Genomic DNA, 24,746 nt, shown 5'->3' on the forward strand with positions numbered 1-24,746 from the left:
TTTGTAATTGAATTTTCTTACTTTTTAAAACAGAGGGTGCCATAGTGGCATAAAAAGGTAAGAGGGATCCTGTGTTCAATAAATGTACATTGCCCCCTCCCAATTTTTATTTTTTTCTGTTTCAGTGAGGAAATAAGCCATTCTTCTTCTTACTGGTATGCAAACGGGCTGGCAAGTGAGAGAGTTACAAACACTCTCATGTTTACATTTTTTCTAGGAATCATTTAGCTGCACAACCCAGTGACTGGCGTAAAATCTATGACAGCAAAGAACCTCAGTCTGTTTCCTTACCAAAACCATGGGATGAGAACTTGAATGAAATAAAGAAGATGATTGTTCTTCGGTGTCTGAGACCTGACAAGGTAAAATATATGAATATCATTTTTATAGGCAGTCACATCACTGCAGTTATTTATAAGCAGTTATTTGCTTCCTGTCATTGGCTAGGATTTTTAGAAAAAATCAGGAGAAATACACTGAGAGGTTTTCTAGGCGAGAGGGGTTTTTATGGGACAGACTGGTGCGTTTAATTTTATCCAGATTGCCTGAGGGGGCTGTGCACATACAACAGTTTCTTCACTTTTGTGCAGTTTTCTTGTCTCCACTGTCAGCATTTTGCAATTAAATAATTGCTCTTTGCGATGGATGCCTCCTTATCTTACCTCCCCACCATCAGTGTATCATCCCCATTTTCTTCTCCATCCAATCCTGCCACCCACTCTTACCACCAGAGCAAGCAGCACAATGACAAACTAGGTCATCCAGCTGGTTTTATTCTCATCCATTTGAGCAGGGGCATAACAAGCTGGTTGGCTGTTTCCTCCCCCAACACCGCTGACATGGAGTTTCTTCCCCCAGTGCCAGCCACCACCTTTCCTCTACCATGTTCCTCCCCGTTGCACACACACACTTCTCCCCCTCATCACTGAGGCCAGGCAACTAGTGCGCTGGTCATACTCCTTCCTGCTGCATCTTCCTGGCCAGCTTGGATGAAACGTGTGGAGTCTCCCTCATTCAGTCTCTCCAAGGCGAAGAACCTGCTTCCTAACAGCATCCTACCAGCATTAAGCAAGCACTTCGTGGGCTGTAGAGTGTGAGAGGGCTGCCATGCGTTCCTTCCCAGTTTCCCAGAAGACACAAGTGAGAGAAGCATGGCCAGCACACAAGTGTGTGAATAATGACCAAAGAAGGCAAAAAAGGTGTGGGCAGGGGTAAAGAAAACTCTTCTCCTTCTCCCCAAACCCACCCTTCACTGCCCAGAGAATGTAATAGGCCCACCTATGCCTCCCACAGAAATCTATTGACAGAGTCTACATGCTGCAATCTAATGCGCACAAAAACGTCTTTTGCATTCAACACAGCAAAAAGGGGATTTTATTAATTCTACTATTTCAACGGATTTGAGGGCTGTTCATAGAAATGTGTGGAATGGCATGAACATAATTTATACAGGCAGCAACATTCACCATGGAAATCAATACTGAAGCTGGTACAACTTCCTGTCTAGAAAGGCTCTGAGAGAACTTTCTTCTATAAGGTTGTCTTACATGTTCAAACATTTACCCAATGCTAATTTGTTAGCTCTCAAAATTGTGAGGTCGGCCTAGCCAAAAGCTGTGTGTAATGTTAGCCTAAGGGCTGCTTCTCCATTCCAAAAAGTCTTCAGGTGGGAGTGATTTGCAACAGAGAAAGGGGGATGTTTAAGGGGGAAAGGGAGGGAAGATATATGATGTACTCTTTCCCTTCCTGCCATTTCCCCTCTGAAACTCCCTCTTTGCTACTTTTACCTCACTAAGTTTCTAGTAGTGTGCATGGAACCGGTCTGGGGCCATGTAAGAGGCCTCTGGACCGGTTCGGAATTCGGCCGGTCCGGCCAGGTGGGTGGGTGGAGTGCTGCTTTAAGGGTGAGGGGGCTGTACTTACCCCTCCTGCTGCTTTTCCCCCTCCGGCGCTCGACTTCTTAGCAAAGTTTTTGGGGTGGTAGAGTTCCTCCCTGCCGCCCCGTCCCTATCATTGTCTGGAATAAGGAGAAGTTGCCCGCGGTTTCATGCAACTTGCCGCCACGCATGCGCAACTTGCCGTCACATGCAACGTGTGCGGCACGCATGCACGGCGGTGGGCGCATGCGTGGCGGCAAGTTGCACAGAACCGCTGGCAACTTCTCCTTATTCCAGACAACAATGGGGGCAGGGGCGGCAGGGAGGAACTCTGCCACCCCAAAAACTTTGCTAAGAAGTCGAGCGCCAGAGGGGGAAAAGCGGCAGGATGGGTAAGTACTGCCCCCCACCCTTAAAGCCACACTCCCCCCCCAGTGCCGGACCTCCATGGTTCCGTGCACATCTCTACAGTATAAGGTTCTAGACCATGTTTACCTCACAAACATGAATCTGAAACTTTGTGAGGATGGGAAAGCACCTGTAAGGAGAGTAGCATTGAAGAAGCAGCCGGCAGGGAAATGCTTAACATACATACGATATCTTTGCTGGAAATTAGATTTCTTACAAATGCCTAAGTGTTTATCAGTTGTATGGTCTGGATACATGAAATGAGCTAAATACTGTGCATTTTATCACAAAATCCTATTTTAGGCTGATAGTTTCTTTTAAAACAGATTACACCAGCAATAACCACCTTTGTGACTGACAAACTTGGGAAGAAATTTGTTGAGCCACCACCATTTGATCTAACAAAAAGCTACGTAGATTCAAATTCCACCATCCCGCTCATTTTTGTGCTGTCCCCTGGAGCAGATCCCATGGCCAGTAAGTTAACGTATTGTAGTATGTTTTCTTTTTCTTTTGAAACAATGGCAAATAAGAGCCTCTGACCATTTTTTTCTAATTAAGGATCTAAATTAAGGATGCTAAATGTTCTCTGGGTATCTCTGTTTCCCTCAACATACAATTCCTCACATTCTATACATACAATCTTATACACTGTTCCTTTAACCTGGCACCAGCCCTGTGTGCTAGGTTAACCTGTGCCAAGTTAATTTTTGTTTTTAAAATTTTATTTAACATATTTTTATACTGCCCAAAACTTATGTCTCTGGGCAGTTTACAATTAAATAAAAACAGAAAGTAAATCATTAGTTAAAACAAGAACAAGAAGTTTAAAATATTATAACAATTTTAAAATTTTAAAACAATATTAATTAAAAGCCTGGGTGAACAGATGGCTCTTTAGAGACTTTTAAAAAGCTGTCAGAGATGGGGAGGCTCTCTGTAGCTCCTTCAATACAGGAGTTATATGGTCTCTTTGAGATGACCCAGAGACCAACCTGGCTGCCACATTCTGGACCCACATAGAGCGTGTTGTAGTAATCCAGTCTGGAGGTTACCAGCAGATGTACCACTGTTTTGAGGTCGTTCATCTCAAGAAACGGATGCAGCTGGTGTATCAGCCGAAGCTGATGGAAGGCACATCTGGCCACCGCCTCAACCTGGGAGACCAGGGAGAGGCTAGGATCCAGAAGTACCCCTAGACTGCATAATAGTTCCTTCTGGGGAAGTGTGACCCCATTCAGAACAGGCAGATCAAAATCGTCTCTTGAGTTCCAACTCCACACGATGAGTACCTCTGTCTTATTCAATCTCAGTTTGTTATACCTCATCCAGCCCATCACCAATCTTGTGGTAGCAAGCATGACTTGTCCCCATAGCTAAGCAGGGTCTGCCCTGGTTGCATATGAATGGGAGACTTGATGTGTGAGTACTGCAAGATATTCCCCTCAGGGGATGAAGCCGCTCTGGGAAGAGCAGAAGGTTTCAAGTTCTCTCCCTGGCTTCTCCAAGATAGGGCTGAGAGAGATTCCTGCCTGCAACCTTGGAGAAGCCGCTGCCAGTCTGTGAAGACAATACTGAGCTAGATAGACCAAAGGTCTGACTCAGTATATGGCAGTTTCCTATGTTCCATTTAGGGAGATCATGCCCTCTCCTGATGATGCTGACATGGAGAAATAGATTTGGGTGTCATCAGCATACTGATAGCACCCTGCAACAAATCTCCTGATGATCTCTCCCAGCGATTTCATGTAGATGTTAAACAACATCAGAGACAATATGGAGTCCTGAGGAACACCATACAAAGTTTCAGATTTTGAAGAACAGCAATCTCCAAGGGACACCATCTGGAAATTGCCCGAGAGGTAGGAGTGGAACCACTGCAAAGCAGTGCCTCCCACTCCCAACCCCCTCAGACGCTCCAGAAGGATACTATGGTCGATAGTATTGAAGGCCACTGAGAAGTCCAAAAGGACCAACAGAATCACACTTCCTCTGTCCATTCCCAATTGGGGATCATCCATCAGGCCGACCAAGGCAGTCTCTGCCCCATAGCCAGCCTGAAAGCCAGTTTGAAATAGGTCAAGATAATCTGTTTCCTCCAAGACTGTCTGGAGCTGGGAGGCCACCACCCTCTCAATTATCTTGCCCAGCCATGGAAGGTTGGAGACAGGCCTGTAGCTACTCAGCTCTGAGGGATCCAAGGTAGACTTCTTCAGAAGCAGTCTAATAATTGCCTCCTTAAGACAAGGAGGCATCCTACCTTCCCTCAGAGACATCTCTTCCAGGCCTTCTACAACAACCCCCCGCCAGATAATATAAGTCATATCGGGCAAGGGTCAAGAGAACATGTGTTAGGCCACACCGTTCCAATCAGCTTGTCCACATCCTCAGGAGTCACGAGCTGGAACTGATCCAACCTAATCACACAAGAGGAGTTGCTGGACACCTCCACATCAGACACTGAAGTAATTGTGGAGATGGAGTATAAGTCGGCCCAAATACGAGAGATTTTTTCCATAAAGAATTCATTAAACACATCACAGCGGGTAATCGATGGTTCCAGATTCTGATTCAAGGGAGGAGGGGCACATACTAGCCCTCTCACAACCCTGAACAACTCCGCTGGACGTGGATGCAATACAGACAGAAAAGAATCGCTTCTTTGCTGCACATATCACCTGAGCATAGGTCTTCAAATGAGCTCTGTGTTGCAATCTGTCGGATTCAAGTCGAGTCTTTCTCCACTTGCGCTCCAGTCGTCTACCTCACTGCTTCAGCCCCCGTATTATTATTTTTATTATTATTTTTACATTTATATCCCGCTCTTCCTCCAAAGAGCCCAGAGTGGTGTACTACATACTTGAGTTTCTCTTTCACAACAACCCTGTGAAGTAGGTTAGGCTGAGAAAGAAGTGACTGGTCCAGAGTCACCCAGCTAGTTTTATGGCTGAATGGGGATTTGAACTCGGGTCTCCCCGGTCCTAGTCCAGCACTCTAACCACGTAGTTCTTCTGTTTACCAAGGGACCAGTTTTGAAGTGGGTCAGAGAGGACGCTTAGGAGCAATCATGTCTAGTGCCCCGGTGAGTTTGCTTTTCCAATTCTCCACCAGGGCATCAACAGGATCGCTGGCAAAGCCAATATTAAATCCCTCCAAGGATTCTTGGAATCCTATTGGATCCAATAACCTTCTTGGGCGGACCATCCTAATAGGTTCCTTGCCCCTGCGAAGGTAGAAAGTGATTGTGAGTCCAACTTTAACCAGACAGTGGTCCATCCCTGACAATGGGGGAATCACAGGATTCCCCACCCATGGAACACCACCCTGATCAGAGTGAAGGACCAGAGTGTGACCAGTAATGTGCATCGGCCCCGAAACCACTTGAGATAGGCCCATAGTTGCCATGACTGCTATGAACTCTGAGTCGCCCTGGACAAATTGGTCCCAAAATGAACATTGAAGTCCCCCAGCATCAAGTCCAAGTCCAAGTCCATCAGCTCAGTTAGGGACTCTGTTGAGCATTGAGGCGATCGGTACACTAACAAAAGTCCCAGTCTATCCCTGTTCCCCAGACTTGAGTACATACATTCAATATGGTCCGACACTGTAACAGGGATCCTGGTAGGGAAAGGTTATTCTTATAGACCACAGCCACTCCACCTCCCTGCCCACGGTCCCTCACCTGCTCCTCAACAGAGTATCCTGGATGAAGAAGCTGAGACCACACTGAGCCCCCAGCCTCCCCCATCCAGGTCTCTGTAATACATACCAGGTCAGCACCTTCATCCAGAATCAAATCATGGATGGTTTCTGATTTGTTCTGGACTGACCTGGCAATACAGAGGAGCAAGGTGAGGTTCCAAGGGTGGTCAGCACTGCTCTCCAGGGTCAAAAAGCTGTCAGAACAGCCGGAAGGGGAAACAGCTATTAGATTTCCAAGTCCCCTTCCCCTGTAACAGCCTGCTGACCTGCCAATGTTACTTCTTCTGTTCCCCACCACCACCAGAATGGCCACCCCACAATCAGTGGACACGCCCCTAGTCTTCCCATCTCCAAGTAAGCCCAAACACATTCTAAAACTATCTCACCCAGATCTCAGCTAAAAACAGAAGCCAAACTATTAAATACCCCACCCTACATGCTGGTACTTGAACCAGGAAACCTGGCCTTTGCCCTCACTGTCCCCCAAAGTTAATGTGATTTGTACAGCAACTAGTTTAAGGAATTTTATATTGGGGAAACAGAGAGACCTGTTTGGACACTGAACCGTGTATGCTCAATTTTGGAAGATCTGTTGTTTATTTTATTTTACACATTAAAGAGGCCTAAACGACTTCTTTGAAGAATGGAACTATGTGTATATCATCACTATTGTATTGTCTTATTTAAAGAAAGACAAAAATGGACAGTGTGATCAATTGACAAATTACTAGGATTGACATGGTACTAGGCATCTTGCGAGATGTCAACATGTACTACAAATAAGGGAAGATGTGTAGGCAGATTAATGTGTAAATAAGGATACCACACAATGGTCTTACATGTGTAGTAACATTATTGTAACATGAAAATTAGCCCTTATTAAGTAACATACCTAGCACCTCATTTCTACCTACAAAAAAGATATAGAAAATTACCAAATCTGATTTATAATTATCTGCCTTGGAAAATGAAAAAGGATTACTTACAAATAATTATATTTTGTAATTAGCATTTTCAAACTAATAAATAGTAAAATGTTACACCTTTCATGCCAGGTCTTCTGAAATTTGCAAATGACAAAAATATGATTGGAAACAAGTTTCAGTCCATCTCTCTGGGACAAGGTCAAGGACCAATAGCGGCAAAAATGATTAGAGAAGGAATGGAGGAAGGAACCTGGGTTTGTTTACAAAACTGTCACCTTGCTGTCTCTTGGATGCCAATGCTAGAGAAAATCTGTGAAGACTTTAATGGAGAGGCTTGCCACCCCATTTTCAGACTGTGGCTAACTAGTTATCCATCACCCAAGGTACTTTTAATTCCAAGAATTATTTAATGATACATGCAATAACTATGTATTTATGAATTTTGTATTTGTAATAAATATGAAGTACTGCATGCACCTTAAGCGGTGCAGTGGGGAAATGCTTGACTAACAAGTAGAAGGTTGCCAGTTCGAATCCCCGCTGGTACTATATCAGGCAGCAGTGATATAGGAAGATACTGAAAAGCATAATCTCATACTGCACGGGAGGAGGCAATGGTAAACCCCTCCTGAATACTACCAAAGAAAACCACAGGATTCTGTGGGCGCCAGGAGTTGAAATCAACTTGACAGTACACTTTACCTTTACTGCATCAATATGTTTACCCATATTGTTCTATTTTAAATAGAAAATTCACTTTTAAAGAGAAAAATTTACTCTTCCTTTGGTTAAAGCATAATTGGATGCATTTCAGCAATCAATTCTGATCTGTACAACCCAAATATTCCTGCTGTTTTGTTTTATTAAATTCTTTTATGAAGTACCATCATAATTTATTTACAGTCCATTATTTAAAAATTAAGATAAAAATGTAATCAAATACAATAAAAGCAGCAGAAAAAACCAATAAAATAACACAAAATAAAACAGCAGTGACTGACACATCAAAAACAACAACAACAAGCAATTAAAAGTACAGTACTAAAACCATTCAAAGGAGCTAAAACAAGCTCCAAGAATATAAGCTATAAGTAGATCTTCAATGGAATGAAAAAGCCTGAGATCAGGAAAGCCTGGGACTGGCAACCTAAAAGAAAATAGTGAAGTTGCCAGGCAAGCCTCCCGGCAGGAGGAAACACAACTCAAAATAAAATGGCATTGTTGAGGGTGGATACCAACAAATAAGAAAGTCCATGATCAACCCATCCTGAATAGGGTTACAGCCCTTAAAAAAATCAGTGTGTGGTATATGCAATGTATGGTATTGTTCAACTGGCATCCATGGTTGCAGTTTCCCACTGTACCTCAACATTCTCCAGGGAGACCCTTTTCAGGGTACCCTCATAATCTAAATTACATCAAGAAGGTACCTGTAGTAAGACCTTAACAGTGGTGATGCCTTCACTGTGTAACTCCCTGCCAAAGGAGGTACTTAGGACTGACTCCTTCCTGTCCTTCAGGAAATGTATTAAAATGTTTCTGTTCCAGGGAGGTTTTGATTGTTGAGCTGGCGTTGTTTCTATTGACATGAATCTGCTGGTTGGAACTGTATAAGGATTTTTTTAGTAGTTACCTGACAGAAGTTTTGTGTATTGATTTCAGTGAATTTACTGTATTTAATGAGCAGTTTTTGTAAGCTACCGTGAGAATCTATTTGATAAGCTGGTGGTACTACATTTCAGGGATAAAGTGAGAAAATGTATCTGTGAATGCTAGTGTTCACAAAATTAGTCTGTCTCACATTTACAAAATAATTAGCACTGGCCAACATCCTAACTTGAGCTGCACACATGAAGCCAAAAGAAGAAGAAGAAGAAGATGTGCAGCGGTAGCATCCCTTCTTCAGAAGTGTAGGGCCTTGCACGCTGGGAGGAATTTCACCAATCTCCTTTCCCCCTCAAATCACTCTTTGAAGCGCCAAAATATGTCCCTGAGGGTCACACAGCCACTAGTGTGAATGTCAACACACATGCATACATATATATACATATACATACATGTCAAACAGTATTGTTAATCTTCATAATATTTTGGCAGTATATTACATTTTCTCCTAATGATGTAAAATGTGGAAAGAAATAATTGTAAAGCAGCTTGTACTCTTGAATGAGTACAAGTTGAAGGACAGAGAAGAAGAGGACGACCAGCAGCAAGATGGATGGACTTGATTACAACAGCAATGAATGCACCACTGAGAGACCTTAAAGGTCAAGTTAAAGACAGATCATCCTGGAGAGAATCTATCTGTGTGGTCACTAAGAGTAGACACTGACTTGACGGCACTTAATCAATCAATCACTCTTGAACAGTAGTGCAGAAATGGTAGATAAGAACAGAGATCTCCTAATACAGTGCTGTTGTTGTACTTGCTTTTTCTAGTTTCCTGTAACAATTCTACAAAATGGTGTAAAGATGACAAATGAGCCTCCTACAGGTCTTCGGTTAAACTTGCTTCAGTCTTATCTCTCTGATCCTCTTTCTGATCCCGCCTTCTTTGCTGGATGTCCTGGAAAGGAACTGGTAATTTTTTGTCAGCAATCTTTTATGTGATAATTAATTAGCAAAGTTACTGACTTCAGTATTGTGTACATCAAATATGACATGTTTACTGAATGTAATTGGACTTGAATATGAAAGATAATAAGGAGTGTCATTGATCAGATTATTTATTAAAGAATGAACTAATAAGACAAAAACATCATATAAATACTTTCAAATCAATAATATTTTTACAAAAATAAGTTAACTAATACATAAGATACTCTGCTTCTAGCATCTACTGTCCTATCAGGAGCTTGCTTAAATATAAAAAAATATTCACTATTTACAGGGTTTAAATAATTACATTTCACACACAGAATGGGGAAGAAGCAATTTTCACCAATACCCCGCAACCCTCTGGGCTTCCTAAAAAGAGAGACAACTTGTCTCTCTTTGGCCTCTGTCAGGCAGAGGTGCCTGAGTTACCAAACTCGGGGAGTCCTCCAGTATTGCCCTCAATCCTGAGGAAGGTTGACATTGATGCCATTGAAGCTGATGGGAGCAGTGATCTCAGCACCGGAGTTGGAGGGTGCAGTGCAGTCTCGTACAATGTAGCCTTTAGGCAGAGCTCCCTACTTTTCCTTGTTTTCTTTGAAAAAGCTTAACAGTTTTGCAGGACCGCACATTATGGGTTTTGCCCAGGCAGATCAAACACTTGTTATGCCTAGCAGAGGGGTAGTGTTCCCCTACAAGGGACATGCTTCTTGAACATTTTTTTTAGAGTCCATTAGAACAAAAGCCAACATGTAATATGAAAGAGAAACCAGAAATAGTACGTGTCAGAAAGCCAGCATTTTCATTGATAAAGAACAGAATAAAGTTCTCCTAAAAATATGTCTCTGAAGCTTGCAGGACCCTCAGGGATATGTTTTTGAGAGACACAGAGAGCTGCAGAAGAAAGGAAGCATTTTTGAGGTGATCCATGTTCCCAATGGGGGTTTTGCGGCTGCACAGTAAACCCTGCTGAAGAATTCCAAAGCTCCATGAGGTGCTCTTCGGCACGACTATTATTTTCAGTTTTCAGCAGGACCTTCTCAGTTCCTTCTTGAACTTCTTGACCGTCGCACTGCTTGCATCATGAAGGATTTGCTCCATAGATACTTGGTTTCTAGGAGAAGAAAAATGTACTAGTTTATTCTGGCTTTGACTTATGGACTGTTTCTTGGTTTATGGTTTATTCTTTGGATCGCATCTTAATTAATTCTGAGGGAGGCTCGGTTGTCGTGCACAAGGGACAGGGCCTTCTCTGTTACTGCCCCCAGACTCTGGAATGCTCTCCTGGTGGCTATTCGCTCCTTGGTCTCCATCACAGTTTTTAGAAAGCGTGTTAAATCTTGGCTTTTTACCAAGGCTTTGATATTATTGTCTCTACTGCTGCTTCTTTGTATTTGTACAGTTTTTATGCTATTTTAAATCTTTTTAGTCAGATTTGTTTTATATTTTAGCTTAATATTTTAATTGAATCATTTTTATTGTCTTGTTTTTAATTTTTGTGTAAACTGCCTTGGGATTGTTTTAATGAAAGGTGGTATACAAATTTAACAATAAATTAAATTTAAAATTAAATGTTACAAAATCAAGCCGCTCGCTGCCCTCCTTGGCGGCGCAGCTTGTTTGCCCTCAGCCCCCACTTCACAGGAGCACATGGGACCTGGGAGCTCTCTCCCATTGGCCCCGGCATGCTTCCGGGGCAGGGCCGGAACTGGTGAGCCGGCAGCGCACCTGCACCGGCATCAGTCCACCTCTCTACAGCGAATGTTACAAATTAAATGTTTAAAAAAGCAAGGTGTCAAACCACCTTCCAGAGTCAAGGCACATTCCACTAGAGCTATGGCCATGTTAGCAGCCCACATGTTGGGCAAGACCATGACAGACATTTGCAAAGCAGCAACATAGTTGTCTGATCTTCCCTTCATTAAGTATTATTCTATCCGCTCAGTGGTGGAGGCCAACTTTGGTTGGGCAGTTCTTTAAAAGGTGCTGTAACTAGCACCCACCACCATTCAGGTGAGCTCACTAATCACCCATTTTGTGAGGGAATATGGATCACTTCAAAGATAAATAGGTTGCTTGCCTGTAACTGATGATCTTTCTGGTGATCCATGTTCACTCATAACACTCACCTGGCCTACCCCACTGCTAGGATACTTCCACAGTAATAATGACTTACCTGACTTCATCCATCAACATTTTCCACTCATCTGATTTTCTGCACATCTGCCTGATTGGCAGCAGCAATCAGGAACTGAGGCGTATGTGCTCTACTGCTGAAAATAATGGTCATGCCCTGAGCACAATTTGGCAGAGCCAAAGAGTGCCTCATGGAGCTTTGGATTCTTCCATGGAGGTTACTGCGTAGGTGCAGAACCCCCATTTTGTGAGTGAACATGGATCACCAGAAAGATCACCTGTTACAGGTAAGCAACCTGTTTATCCATGAAAAACACCTCTCCCCAATGTGCAACCACAATGTTATTCAGCATGTGCAATGTTAGTCTGGATGTCATTCACTTTTTGTATCCTTATGTGTATGTGTAATTTACACAGAGAGCGAGCGAGCGAGAGATGCCTTCTCCACCTATATTTGCATCATATTTCTGTTTGGAACAACTAACCACTTTGCTTTTTTCCCAAAGAGATGGGAGAAACTGCTCTTTGGAGTTTGCTTTTTTCATGCCCTTGTTCAGGAAAGGAAGAAATTTGGGCCTCTTGGATGGAATATTCCTTATGGATTTAATGAATCAGACCTACGGATCAGTGTAAGACAGTTACAGGTAAACATATTTATTATTCCTTCTACAGTACATCTAAGGCTGTGGCAGAGAATCATAAACAGATTTTAATGTAGTTCACATTTCTATGGGCACTAGCAGCTCAATTCTATGAATTGTTGCACAATCACAACACTTGATCGTCACTTTGCTTATCTGAAATTTGCTTATCGGCGGTGGGGGTTATAGATAGGACTACAGCAAAAGCAAGATGGCTCTTGAAGTACCTAGGCCATTTAGGGGTTTAAAGCTTAAAAGTGCTGTCCAGAAATTGACAGAGCCAGTATAACTGTTCCAAAACTGGCAAGATATTATCCATAAATCCAATCCCAGTGAGCAATCTAGGTGCTGTATTTTGAGGTAATTGCAGTTTCTGAATATGTGCTCTGTATGCTTTGAAGTGCTTTAAATTCTTTATTTTGCTTTCTATTTCAGTTGTTCATTAATGAATATGAACATGTTCCATTTGAAGCAATATCTTATCTTACGGGTGAATGCAACTATGGAGGAAGAGTGACAGATGACTGGGACAGACGGCTGCTACTAACTATGCTTGCTGATTTTTACAACTCAGAAATAGTTGAAAATCCTCATTACACCTTTTCTCCTAGTGGCAACTACTATGCACCACCCAGGGGCACCTACGATGACTACCTTGAGTTTATTAAGGTGCTATCTTGCCTCCCTATACTCAAAGGTCATACAAAGCAGAGTAGTCAATCCAATAAAACTGCATAAAACCAAAATCTAAAAGGCTCAGCAAAATAAAAGGGTTTTCACTTGGTGCTGAGAAAGAACAGGCTTAGTCCCAGCCAAACATTCCTGGGGAAAGAATTCCAGATTTGGGAAGTGACAACTAAGAAGGCTGTATCTCCTTTCATCACCCACCTCACCTCTGATAATGGGAAAACCTAGAAAAGAGCCTTCAAGTATTATCATAATACCTGGGCAGGCTCATGTGAGACAAGGTGGTTCTTACTTTACTCCTAAGCTATTTAGGGGTTTAAAGATTAAAACCAGCACTTTGAACTGTGATCAGAAATGGACTGAAAACCAATATAACTGTCCCAAAACTGGTGAGATTATCTCAGTGAGCCCAATCCAAGGGAGCAATCTAGCTGCTGTATTTCAAACTAATTGCAGTTTCTAGGCAATCTTCACAGGCAGCCCTATATACATACAGTGCATTGCAGTAGTCCTAACAGGATGGTAACAGAGAATGGATAACTATGGCGAGGCTGTCTCCTTCCATGAGAGGCCGCAGCTGGCACACTAGCCTAAGCTGATGAAAGCACACACACCACACAAAAGTCATTTGGGCCTTTAAAGATAAGGCTAGATCTTAATAGCACCCCCAGACTCTGAATCTGATCTAAATGGCATGGAGGGTCAAGGGGGGTGAAGAATGGGATAGCTGAAATAGGGGGCAACATGTGAGGGGACAGAGGGAAGGAGATCAGAGCAGATAGTTTCAATTTTTGCATGAAAAGAGGTGAACTTCTGAGCAGTGAGTGAAGAGAGGCCTTTGGCAGGTGTTTGGCATTAAAGGTAGAGAAGAGGTGTTTGGGATTCCTAGATTTAATGCAGATCAGAGAGATGTAGTAGTGTTGTTCAGCTGTATAAATGGCAGGAGAACAGGATGAATATAAAGTGGACAAAATCAGCAAATCCTTCAGTTTTCCTCCAGAGGTGTTCAGCTGCATAAGATCATGAGTAGAAACAACAGATGGAAGAAGTAAGCCAGGGCAAATGTATGAAGAGCTGAGGACAGGGATGACCACATCTCTGCCACGAGATGTGGTGACAGCCAACAACCTGGATGGCTTTAAGAGGGGTTTGGATAACTTCATGGAGGAGAGATCTATCATTGGCTACTAGTTGGAGGGATACCTCTGAGTACCAGTTGCAGGGGAGTAACAACAGGAGAGAGGGCATGCCCTCAACTCCTGCCTGTGACTTCCAGCGGCATCTGGTGGGCCACTGTGTGAAACAGGATGCTGGACTAGATGGGCTTTGGGCCTGATCCAGCAGGGCTGTTCTTATGACCTTAAGATAGAGAATGCAGACTCTAGGGAGCAGGGAGAAATGACAGAAGAGAAAGGACAAAACAGTGGTCCAGTATATTTCTCTAAAGCAAAGGGCTGGAAGTCACAAAAGGCTGAATGTGGTGAGGGTGGATTGTGAGTAATATTGAAGGAGACAAGGTGATGATCAGACAGAGGAACTCGCACAGAAGAAAAGTCAGAAACAGTACAGTTTTGGGTGAAGATGAAGAGAGTGGCCAAGGCCATGTGTGGGGGAATCAGTCCAAAACTGGAGACTGTGGAAGGAAGCAAGAGAGAAGATATGAGAGAATCAGAGGGTCATCAACATGAATGTTGAAATTATTAAGGAACAAAACAGAGGTGTCAGAAAGGAAGAATGGAATCAGTGATGGATGTCACTATGCTTTAAAATGCCATTTTATTCCATGTATCTTCCCACATCTTGTTAAGCACCTAGGAAGATGAGTAACCATCCCCTCCCCCCCATGGGACCCCCTGTCATTTTCAGGCAAAACCACTCATTTAGTCCACAGATGTCTGCCAAGTCTTGAAGTCATGACACCAACTTTGCAAATTCTTAAAAGAGTTAAAGGGACTAAAACTCTTTGAACCAATATAGCACTCACTGACACATTTAATGTATTTGGTTTGTTTTCTCCTAGAATCTTCCTTTTAGTCAGCAGCCAGAGGTGTTTGGATTGCATGAAAATGTAGATATCTCAAAGGATCTCCAGCAGACAAAAATCCTTTTTGAATCTCTATTATTAACTCAAGGAGGAAGCACACAAGGGGGGTCTTCAGGTGCTAGTGATAGCACTTTATATGAAATTGCAGATGACATACTCAGCAAGGTAAAAAAAACTAATTAAAACTATTGCTCTTAATTTAGTTTCATTTTCTGTTAGAAACATAGGAAGTTGCGTTATACAAAATCAGACCATTTGTCCATCTAGCTCAGTATGGTCTACACAGACTGGCAGTGGCTTCTCCAAGGCTGCAGGCAGGAGTCTCTCTCAGCCCTATCTTGGAGATGCCAGGGAGGTAACGTGGAACCTTCTTCATGCAAGCAAGCAGATGCTCTTCCCAGAGCCGCCCCATCCCCTAAGGGGAAGATCTTACAGTGCTCACTTGTAGTGTCCCATTCATATGCAAATGAGGGCAGACCCTGCTTAGCAAAAGGGACAATTCATGCTTGCTGCCACAAAACTAGCTCTCCTCCCTAGTGATATTTCAGCTCCCCCTCCTCATTGATGCAAAGTTTAGGGTAGTCCTTATAGGGTGAATTTTCTTTGGAGAAGAAAGGACTGGAGACTAATTATGATGTCTTTTGTAATAATCTTATCTTTTGTCATAATCTCATATACCAGTACTCAGTTTAGCAGGTATTATAGGACTGCTGCAGTAAGTACTTTAACAGAACCAGATTCATTTCAACATCAGTTTAGTCCCCAAAAATGTATAACTTCAGAACTACTGCTTTTCATTTTTCCACTCAAGACTAGATGATGGTAATAATAGTTAATAATAATAATAAACTTTGTTAGCTGCCCTATAACAAATTGTTCTCTTAAATCACAACAGACCAAAGGGTCATGACACCAACAAAATACAATACAAAAGAATTTCAAAACTGTTTTAAAAATCTGTTTTAAAAATCAAATTTAAAAGGCCTGAGTGAACCTGGCATCTAAAAGAACAAAGTGATGAAGCCAGGTGAACCTCACTGAGAAGGTTATTTCAGATATGTGGTGCAACCACCTAAAAGGCCCTCTCCCTAGTGGAGAGATTGACCATGGTCACCTCACCTTGTTTGGCAGGGGCACTTGGAGCAGGGCCTCTGAAGAAGATCTTAAGGTCCGAGTCAGGATGTATGGGGCAAGGTGCTCTCTCAGGTAACCTGGTCCCAAACCATTTAGGGCTTTAAAGGTTAAAATCAGCACTTTGAATTGGCTCCAGAAACTGACTGGGAGCCAGAGCAGCTGACAAAGCACTTGCATAAAATGATCAAAACATCCAGTCCCAGTTAATAATCTTGCAGCCCTATTTTGTAAGTTGCAGTTTCCAGACCATTTTCAAAGGCAGCCCCATGTACAATGCATTGCAGTAATCCAAGCAAAAATGAGTAACTGTGGTCAAGCTATCTTTATCCAGGTAAGGTCGCAGTTGGCTTATCGGCTGAAGCTGGAACTCCGAGCCACAGAGGCCACTTGAGTTTCTAGTGACAGTGCTGGATTGATGAACATCCCCAGACTGAAAACCTGGCCCTTCAGAGGGAGTGCAACCCCATCTAGAACAGACTGAACATCATTCACCCAGGCAGAAGAACCACCAACCAGCAGTACTTCTGTCTTGTCTGGATTGAGTCTCAACTTGTTCACTCTCATCCAGTCCATTACTACATCCAGGCATTGATTTAGGACAGACACCACCTCACCTGCATCTGATGAAAAAGAGAGATACAACTGAGTGTCATCCGCATACTGATGACAACCACATACTGATGATCTCTTCTAACGGTTTCCCATAGGGGAAAGAATGGAACCTTGCAGAACCCCAAAGCACAACAGCCAAGGGGTTGAGCAGTAAACCCCCAGCACCACCTTTTTGGAAAGGGCCTTGAGGTAGGAGCAGATCCACCTCCAAGCAGTGCCTCCCACACCCAAGAGGATACCATGGTCAAGCATATCAAAAGCTGCTGAGAGATCCAAGGAATTAACAAGGTTGCACTCTCTCTGTCTCTCTCTCTGCATAGGTCATCCCACAGGGTGACCAAAGCAGTTTCTGTTCCAAAGCCAGGCCTGAAGCCTGGTTGAAATGGATCTAGATAATCCATTTCCTCAAAGAGCGTCTGCAGCTGATCAGCCATGACTCGTTCAAGCACCTTGCCCAGGAAGGGAATATTGGCCACAGGCTTATAGTTGTTTGCATCATCTGGGCCCAGACTGGGTTTCTCTAGGAGTGATCAAATAATAGCTTCCTTCAATGGAGCTGTGGCCACTCCCTCTCTTAATGAGGCATTTAGAACCTGCTGGACCCAGCTAAAAATCCCCTCCCTATTAGATTTTATAAGCCATGAAGGGCAAGAGTCAAGCAGATACAAACTAGTTTCAGCAGCATGGCACATGGATATGCCTTTGTATATAGTCGGGAAACTGCAGTTGGTCCAGAATGCAGCAGCCAGGTTGGTCTCTGGGTCATCTTGGAGAGACCATATCACTCCTATCTTAAAAGATCTACACTGGTTGCCGATAGGTTTCTGGGCAAAATACAAGGTTTTAGTTATAACCTATAAAGCACTAAACAGCTTGGGCCCTGGGTATTTAAGAGAAAACTTTTTAAAACTATAAACTACACCTCTCATCTGGAGAGGTTCATCTGCAGTTGCCACCGGCCCGTCTGCTGGCTACTCAGGGGAAGGCCTTCTCCGTTGCTGCCCCAAGGCTTTGGAACACACTTCCTGCTGAAATAAGAGCCTCCCCATCCCTTACAACTTTTAAAAAGGCAGTCAAGATGCATTTGTTCACCCAGACTTTTAATTATTGTTTTGTGTTTTTAATAGTTTTAATATTTTAAATTTTAATTGTGATGTTTTAATCTTTTTATCTGTTTTTGTTGTTTTGTTGTGAACCACCTAGAGACTTGCGTTTTGGGTGGTATATAAATGTTTTAAATAAATTAACTAAACAAACAAATAAATAAATATGACTTGCATTTCAGATGCTTGAAGCAGCTAAATGCCCATTGTGTTCATACTGCCTTGTCAACCATGAGGTCTAAAGGGAAGCCATTTGACAGGATAATTCTCACCAGTATTGATTTAAGCCTCATTGTCTCATTTGTGCCACATTTGCCTGTGCTGCTTTTTGGAAAAACCAACTGTGATTGTGAAGTTATGTGGCACAACAGACACAACAAAAACCAAATCAAAATTGAGTACATATAATTAGGCACACCTACTTGCTGTTTCAAGTATCTGAAATGCAAGTCATATCCATGTGCAATTCTACCTGCAGCTAAACATAGTTCTGGACTGAGGTTCCAATTTGTTCATTTCAAGTCTTAAGTTTGAAAGGGACACTGTTCCTTGCAACATCTATCCAAACAACACAGGAAAGCTGATATCCTTTTAATAGTACTAACTTTCCCAGGGGAAAACTCAGCACTGAAGTCCTGCTCGGAGACGTGAATTGGGGTGCGTTACAAACTGCATCAGCTTTGAATCTCCTCCAGAATGGAGTGTGCCAATCCACATATTAGCTGCATTTATCCCAAAGTCCCTGCAGGCTATGAGGGACCAGTACAGACAGGACTCTGTTTTTCACCAAATCAAGGCTGTGCATTCTGGCTTAGCCCAACTTATGTCTGGCTTTTTAAAAATCCTCTATTTCCAGTGGCTTTTAAAAAACAACAACCAAGGCTTCTGTTATTCCCCGCCACTTCTCCCTTGATGTTTGTAGGGGCCATTGCCAGTAATTCAGTGTTTTTCAGTACTTTTCAAGAGAACAGCAAAGCCCACATTTCCCCTTCATTTTCCTGATTGTGCAAAAAGGGTTGACTTTAGCATGGCAAAAGGTAAATAAACTTGTTTGGACGACAAATGCAAATGCAGAACATTCCCTAATAGCTTTCTATTATTAACAACATAGAACTTTTTCAAGGGAACTTTTTCAAGGTGTAAAGTTCTTTACAATCATGGTTGTCCTCACAATAATCTTTGGAGTTAGATCACTGTGCTCAGCATCTGCAGTGCTAGAATACTTGCGCGGAGCGGGCAGGTGGGCACGCGCAGTTGTGCCTTGCAAAGGGAGGATGGCAGTGGGTGAGGAGGAGAGAGCACGCTCTCTCTCTCAGGCCTTCTCGCTTTGTGCAGGCACCATGCTGGCTCTGCCACAACCAAGTCAGAGCAGGAGGGAGCCAAACCAGGCAGAGCCATGGAGGAGCTGAGCAGTGTGGGAGAGCAGGTCTTCGCTGCTGAGTGCATCCTCAGCAAGCAGCTATGCAAGGGCAAGCTGGAGTATCTGGTGAAGTGGGGAGGCTGGTCTTCCAAGCACAATAGCTGGAAACCGGAGGAGAACATGCTTGATCCCTGGCTTCTCTTGGCCTTTCAGAAGAAGGAACACGAAAAAGAGGTGCAGAATAGGAAAAGGGGCAAGAGACCCAGAGGTTCAGAGTGAATGGAGACTACAGGTTCCAATGTAACCTGAAGCCTTTTTATCTGAGTTGATTCACCTGCATTTTTCTTCATGACTGAGAGAAAGCAATGATTTCTCCTTTAAACTTCCCTGCCTCTTAGATAGTCTGGGCAGGGGGGAGGGCATGAGGTGATGAAGGCATTCACTCACAAAGGCAAGTTCATTATAAAAATCAGCAAAGATTTGGATCAGATTCGGCAGGTTCAGGTTAAGCGTTCTGCTGTTTGGTCCAACTTGTCATGCCATTCTTCCGTAACCAGTTAAATGAACAACAAAAAAGCTCTCTCGCCTCCTCCTCTAAGTTCTGATTGATTGGAGGAAAAACCTGGAGCAAGCTGTGGGGACGCACAGGAAAAAGGTCTGTCAGGGATTGCAGAGAGGAGCTGACCCTGTGTGAACTGTCCATTTAATCCCCCAAATTAAACATCTGTGAATCTGCTGCGAAGCAGATTTTCTCTTCAGATACCACGTGGCATGAAGCCATGTGTGAATAATTCCCTGGTGAAAACAATTGGTGCAGATATTTAAATCACATTTGATCAGTTCCTAGACAGCTAAATATTCCAATTAGAAATTTTTAATTTTGCAATTATAATTAATAATTAAATGAATTACTGAAAGATTCTGTGACTGCTTACAGGCATTCTTACGATGCAGAAGTTGATAGCAATTTGGGGAAAATTAGAATTTGACTGATACCTCATTATTCAACATGGATTTCACAGTTTATTCAGCTCTATATGCTTTTAATATTACCATTGAAATATATGTTAAAACTGATTTACATTTGTCAACATGGAAACAAATATGTCAACATTTCTAGCTTCCAAGTGATTTTGATATTGAAGCTGCACTACTTAGGTATCCTGTGAGATATGAAGAAAGTATGAATACTGTGCTGGTACAAGAAATGGAGCGCTTTAACAAGTAAGAAGATTATTTCTTTAATGTGATTTGTATTTTTGGCTGTTCTGTTTTGGTTTTTCTGATATGCATTCATCTCACAATGTATTTTTGTGATGACATATATGTTGTCCCCTTTCTAACTCTTGAGCTAGAGCAGGAAGGATTTTCTCCTCAGAAGGGTAAGATAGGTTTTAGGATAAATGCTAGTAATTGTGATAGTAGCAAATTAAGAGACAGAGGGGGAAAGATGATCAGAAAAGAAAAAATTGCATACAAATCCCTGTATGTAATCCACCCCACTGTCCACAGTTATAGCATTTGTCTACAGAGAGTAATGCTGACTCATGGACAGATTCCTCCCATGATCAGAATACTGGGTCACCCTGGAGTTCTGCATCACAGTGTATGCATTTATTTAAATAGTTTAAGTGTTTCTCTCTGGGCTTGGCCATAATCTCAGTAGAGACACTTTAGTTCAGAAGATAGGAACCTCCCAGACCATTCATTCTGATGTGACTCCTAAGAGACCCAAATGTTCCCATACAAACAGTTTATTAAGGAACTTGCCACAAAGCAAGGATAGGATGAAGCAGAAACAGTGTCATTGCTTAGTCAGCTGACAGTGCTCAGACTTCCAGTGAAGATTTGGGGGATCCTCTATGCATCTCATACAATAGTTTTTACACTATTACTTTCCAGTCAACATGTCTAATTCCTAGAATCTAATAGGGATGAGCCCGAATAATTTCGGCACCTCTTTGAACAGGTGCCAAAATGATTCGGTTCCCTGCAGCCAAAACATTATGGCGCAGGGCGAGGGGTACCTTTAAAAGGAGGTAGGCAGGTCTTACCTGCCCCTCCCTCAATCCTCCCCCACCCCACCCCATCCCATCATGGCACTCTTCTAAGCAAAACTACTCTGTGAAAGTGGCAGCCCTTGTCGCTGGCTCTTTTAAAGTGCAGTGCTGCAGCGACGGGATGTTGCTCCCTTGCGCTGTGTTGGCACACAAATGGCATTGGCAAAAGGCATCACAGAGTAGTTTTGTTTAGAAGAGCGCCACAATGGGGCAGTGCAGGGCATCAGAGGACTGAGGGAGGGGCAGGTAAGAACTGCCTGCCTCCTTTTAAAGGCACTCCACCCCGCCCCCTGGGATATTGCCGAAGTATTTCGTGCACATCCCTAGAATCTAGATGGTTACATTCTAAGTCCCCCTTCCTTTGGGTCAGGGTTTCGTACATAGCAGAGCAACTCCCTCACTGCAATCTATTGAAAGTCAGCCCTCGGCAACAGGAACAGCCTTTTCATAAGTACAGTGTTTGTCTCTGCAGACAAATCCAGTAGCCATGGACAACAAGGTGCAAGGCTTCTGAGTGTATCAGCATTAGGTGGGGCTTGCAAGTATGTGAGTACAGCATTCTCAGTTTTCAAAATGCCTGGACAGTTAAAGGGAAACTGCAAAGTGCCCCAAGAACTGGCACAGGTGAAGTAGAAAGGAGGAGAGTGAGAATGTAAGCCGCTTTGTGTATGTCCCAGAATATATCACTGGAAATGTCTAGATGGAAGTCAGCTCTGATGTAGACATGTGTCCCAATCCAGTCAGGGGCAATCTGCACACAAGAAACAACTACAGATGTGGAAGTGAAATATCATACCTCAGTGATAGCAGCAGCAGCAGCAGCAGCAGCAGCAGCAGCAGCAGCTGAAAGTGCTTCTCAGTGGCCACATTGGTATCTATCAGCTTTTTTCATCAGGGTCTCAAGAGCTGGCCAGGTACCCTTGGATGATCCAGGGTCTTTAACCAGTCCCTGAGTTTATTGAGTCCTAATGCCAGCTCTGTTGCAGTATCATTTTTTGAGATTAGTACATTATACCTTGCACTGCAAATTGTTTGCAATTTGTCATTTTAGTGAGCTCGGTACCCTTTTCCCTATATTTAGATTAATACGAACCATACGTACAACTTTGGTGAATCTGAAGAAAGCCATTAAGGGATTGGTTGTGATGGATTCTATGCTGGAGGCCCTTTGTGCCAGTCTCCTTGTTGGAAAAGTTTCAGAGACCTGGGCGAAGTGTTCATATCCAAGTCTGAAACCATTGGGAAGTTATATTCTTGATTTCCTAGCTAGGCTGAAATTCTTACAGGTAGAGCAAGCATTTTTTAACAAACCTTTTTGAATTTCTAATTCATGAATTAGGTTAATAATAAATTATTAATTATAACAACTACTTTTGGAATTTATCTTGGAAATCTTGTTGATAAATTATCTTTTTATTGGTAAAAGTTGCAAACATGATTTTGTAAAATATGATTCAGGTATAGCTAAAATATGTTCTTCTATTCCTCTTCCAAGGATTGGTATGAATCTGGAAAGCCTGAAGTGTTTTGGCTGTCAGGGTTCTTTTTCACACAAGCATTTTTAACTGGAGCAATGCAGAACTATGCCCGGAAGTACACTATCCCTATTGATCTCCTGGGATATGAATTTCAGGTATAACTTGGATGCCAAGGCTACATTTTATAAATTAGGCCATTGATTTACTAGCAGAATGTGGTGGACTATCAGGTCTGCACCTCCTTTGTGGGGCAGAAATCTTGATTGATAATATACTGCATTAATTTGCTGATTGTTGCTGGGACAGCACACTTCCAAGGAACAGCACACTTAGTTCCACATGACTAAGGGGGCTTTGAGCTTCTTATGGCACATGGCAAACCACTTTTGAAACTAAGGGGATTTTTTAAAATAGTTTGTGATATGGCACTGAGATTTTGATTTTTTGCTGTCTATTTAAAAATTCCACTAGGCATGCCCAAGCCCTTAGGTGTGCCTGAAGTAGTTCTTTGGATTGTGCCTGTATAGCAGGGTATACTTTTTTTTAACACTGTTTTTGTGAATGAATAATTATGATTAGTACACATGTTGAAAGGTTTGCTATTAACCATTCTCACTATTTTGCATAATCTTTGGTCAGTAAATTACTCCACATGGAGTGTCCAGGCCACCCCCTGAGGACCCAACTGTGTACAAGAAGTATCATCTGACCCAGCTTATCTCCAGAAACAACTGCTTTTCCATGGCAATTTGTATTGGTGTGGCATCTGAATAATATGCAGTACACTCAAGTGGATCTCCACAGGAAGTGGCTATGTTCAGGGACATACTGAGTCAGACACTACTTCCTCTACACAACTGTAAGCGGGTTGCTCTGCATAGAGGAATTTACTCACTCAGGGGCATATCAAGGTTGGAGTGGGCCCAGAGATGATATTTTAAAATGGGCCCCTCACTGCCTTCCTCTCCTTCTCCTGGCCCCATGTCTCTGCTGCAGAAGAGCATTAAGGACATGTGTAATATAGTGTAGCAGATTAATAGAGGACAGGAGACTACAATTACAAGGTGTAAATAACAGCAGAACCAAATAATACAACAGTATCCGCTTTCTGAAATACAAGAGGGCAATTCATGCTTGTTATCATAAGACCAGCTATCTTCCCCTTCTGTGGGTTCCAAAGGAAGCTTCTGTTCTAAGCTTATCCATTTTTGTCAGGGCTGTAGCATGGTGGGATTTAAAACACACACACACACACACACACACACACACACACACACACACACACACACAATTTTTTACTTGGAAAAGGCAGGTGAAGGAATATCCAGGCAAACCAGTTTAAAATTAGCAAACAATCAGGAAGAATGCTAGGTTATCTCCACTCTTCCTCCAACCCTCAAGTATTGTGAGCCATTCTGAGAACAAGGAACATTTTTTGAGAACTTGTTTGATTGAAAAACAATTGAATATATTTTCAACAACCACAAAGAACCAACCAATAAACCCTCTGCTACCCCTCTTTTCCTTTCCACAGAGAGGAAAACGACTCATTGCAAGTTCTGAGGGGAAGATCACATGGGTCATCAAGAAATAGAGGGAAGAATCCAATCATTTAAAATCATTTTTTAAAAGTTAAAAATAGCTCAGGCACAAACAATGGCTTTGGGAGGGGGGGGCACAGACACATAAAGGAAGGCTTTCAATTGGGGATAGAAGGAATCTCTCATTCACTCAGTCACTACATGTGGGAAGCAGGAAAGAACCAAATCACACGTAAAAAACACACAGATAAGAGTAGTTTGTCTGACTTTCCTTTCTACTTGAACAGCTGCTAGCTCCCAGCTCCATCCTTAGTTCAGCAACTGCACTCAGTTGCTGAGCAGCGAAGGATGTCAAGACAAGGAGAACCAATCAAAGAAGGCAGCTGCTGAGGAAAGACAGGACTGCTTTAAGCCTTTCCTTTTTCTGCTGCTGCAGCCGCTT

At 42.7% G+C, this 24,746-nt stretch overlaps 1 protein-coding gene across 9 annotated transcripts in view; it reads left to right on the forward strand.

The window, feature by feature from the left end:
- Nucleotides 1–24,746, forward strand: part of DNAH12 (dynein axonemal heavy chain 12) — a 277,218-nt gene that overhangs the window by 240,062 nt on the left and 12,410 nt on the right. For 8 of the 9 annotated variants that reach the window (XM_053291165.1, XM_053291159.1, XM_053291160.1 and 5 more), the window contains 10 exons: nucleotides 218–362; nucleotides 2,612–2,762; nucleotides 7,043–7,296; nucleotides 9,353–9,493; nucleotides 12,151–12,288; nucleotides 12,721–12,954; nucleotides 14,993–15,181; nucleotides 20,346–20,449; nucleotides 22,367–22,571; nucleotides 22,781–22,918. In XM_053291165.1, coding sequence (XP_053147140.1) covers nucleotides 218–362; nucleotides 2,612–2,762; nucleotides 7,043–7,296; nucleotides 9,353–9,493; nucleotides 12,151–12,288; nucleotides 12,721–12,954; nucleotides 14,993–15,181; nucleotides 20,346–20,449; nucleotides 22,367–22,571; nucleotides 22,781–22,918 — 1,699 coding nt within the window. Of the gene's footprint in view, nucleotides 1–217; nucleotides 363–2,611; nucleotides 2,763–7,042; nucleotides 7,297–9,352; nucleotides 9,494–12,061; nucleotides 12,289–12,720; nucleotides 12,955–14,992; nucleotides 15,182–20,345; nucleotides 20,450–22,366; nucleotides 22,572–22,780; nucleotides 22,919–24,746 lie in introns of those variants that run through there. The other variant, XM_053291166.1, reaches the window with a different exon arrangement.

This window comes from Hemicordylus capensis, chromosome 2 (assembly GCF_027244095.1).
Source record: "Hemicordylus capensis ecotype Gifberg chromosome 2, rHemCap1.1.pri, whole genome shotgun sequence".
In the NCBI taxonomy this organism is placed as follows: domain Eukaryota; kingdom Metazoa; phylum Chordata; class Lepidosauria; order Squamata; family Cordylidae; genus Hemicordylus; species Hemicordylus capensis.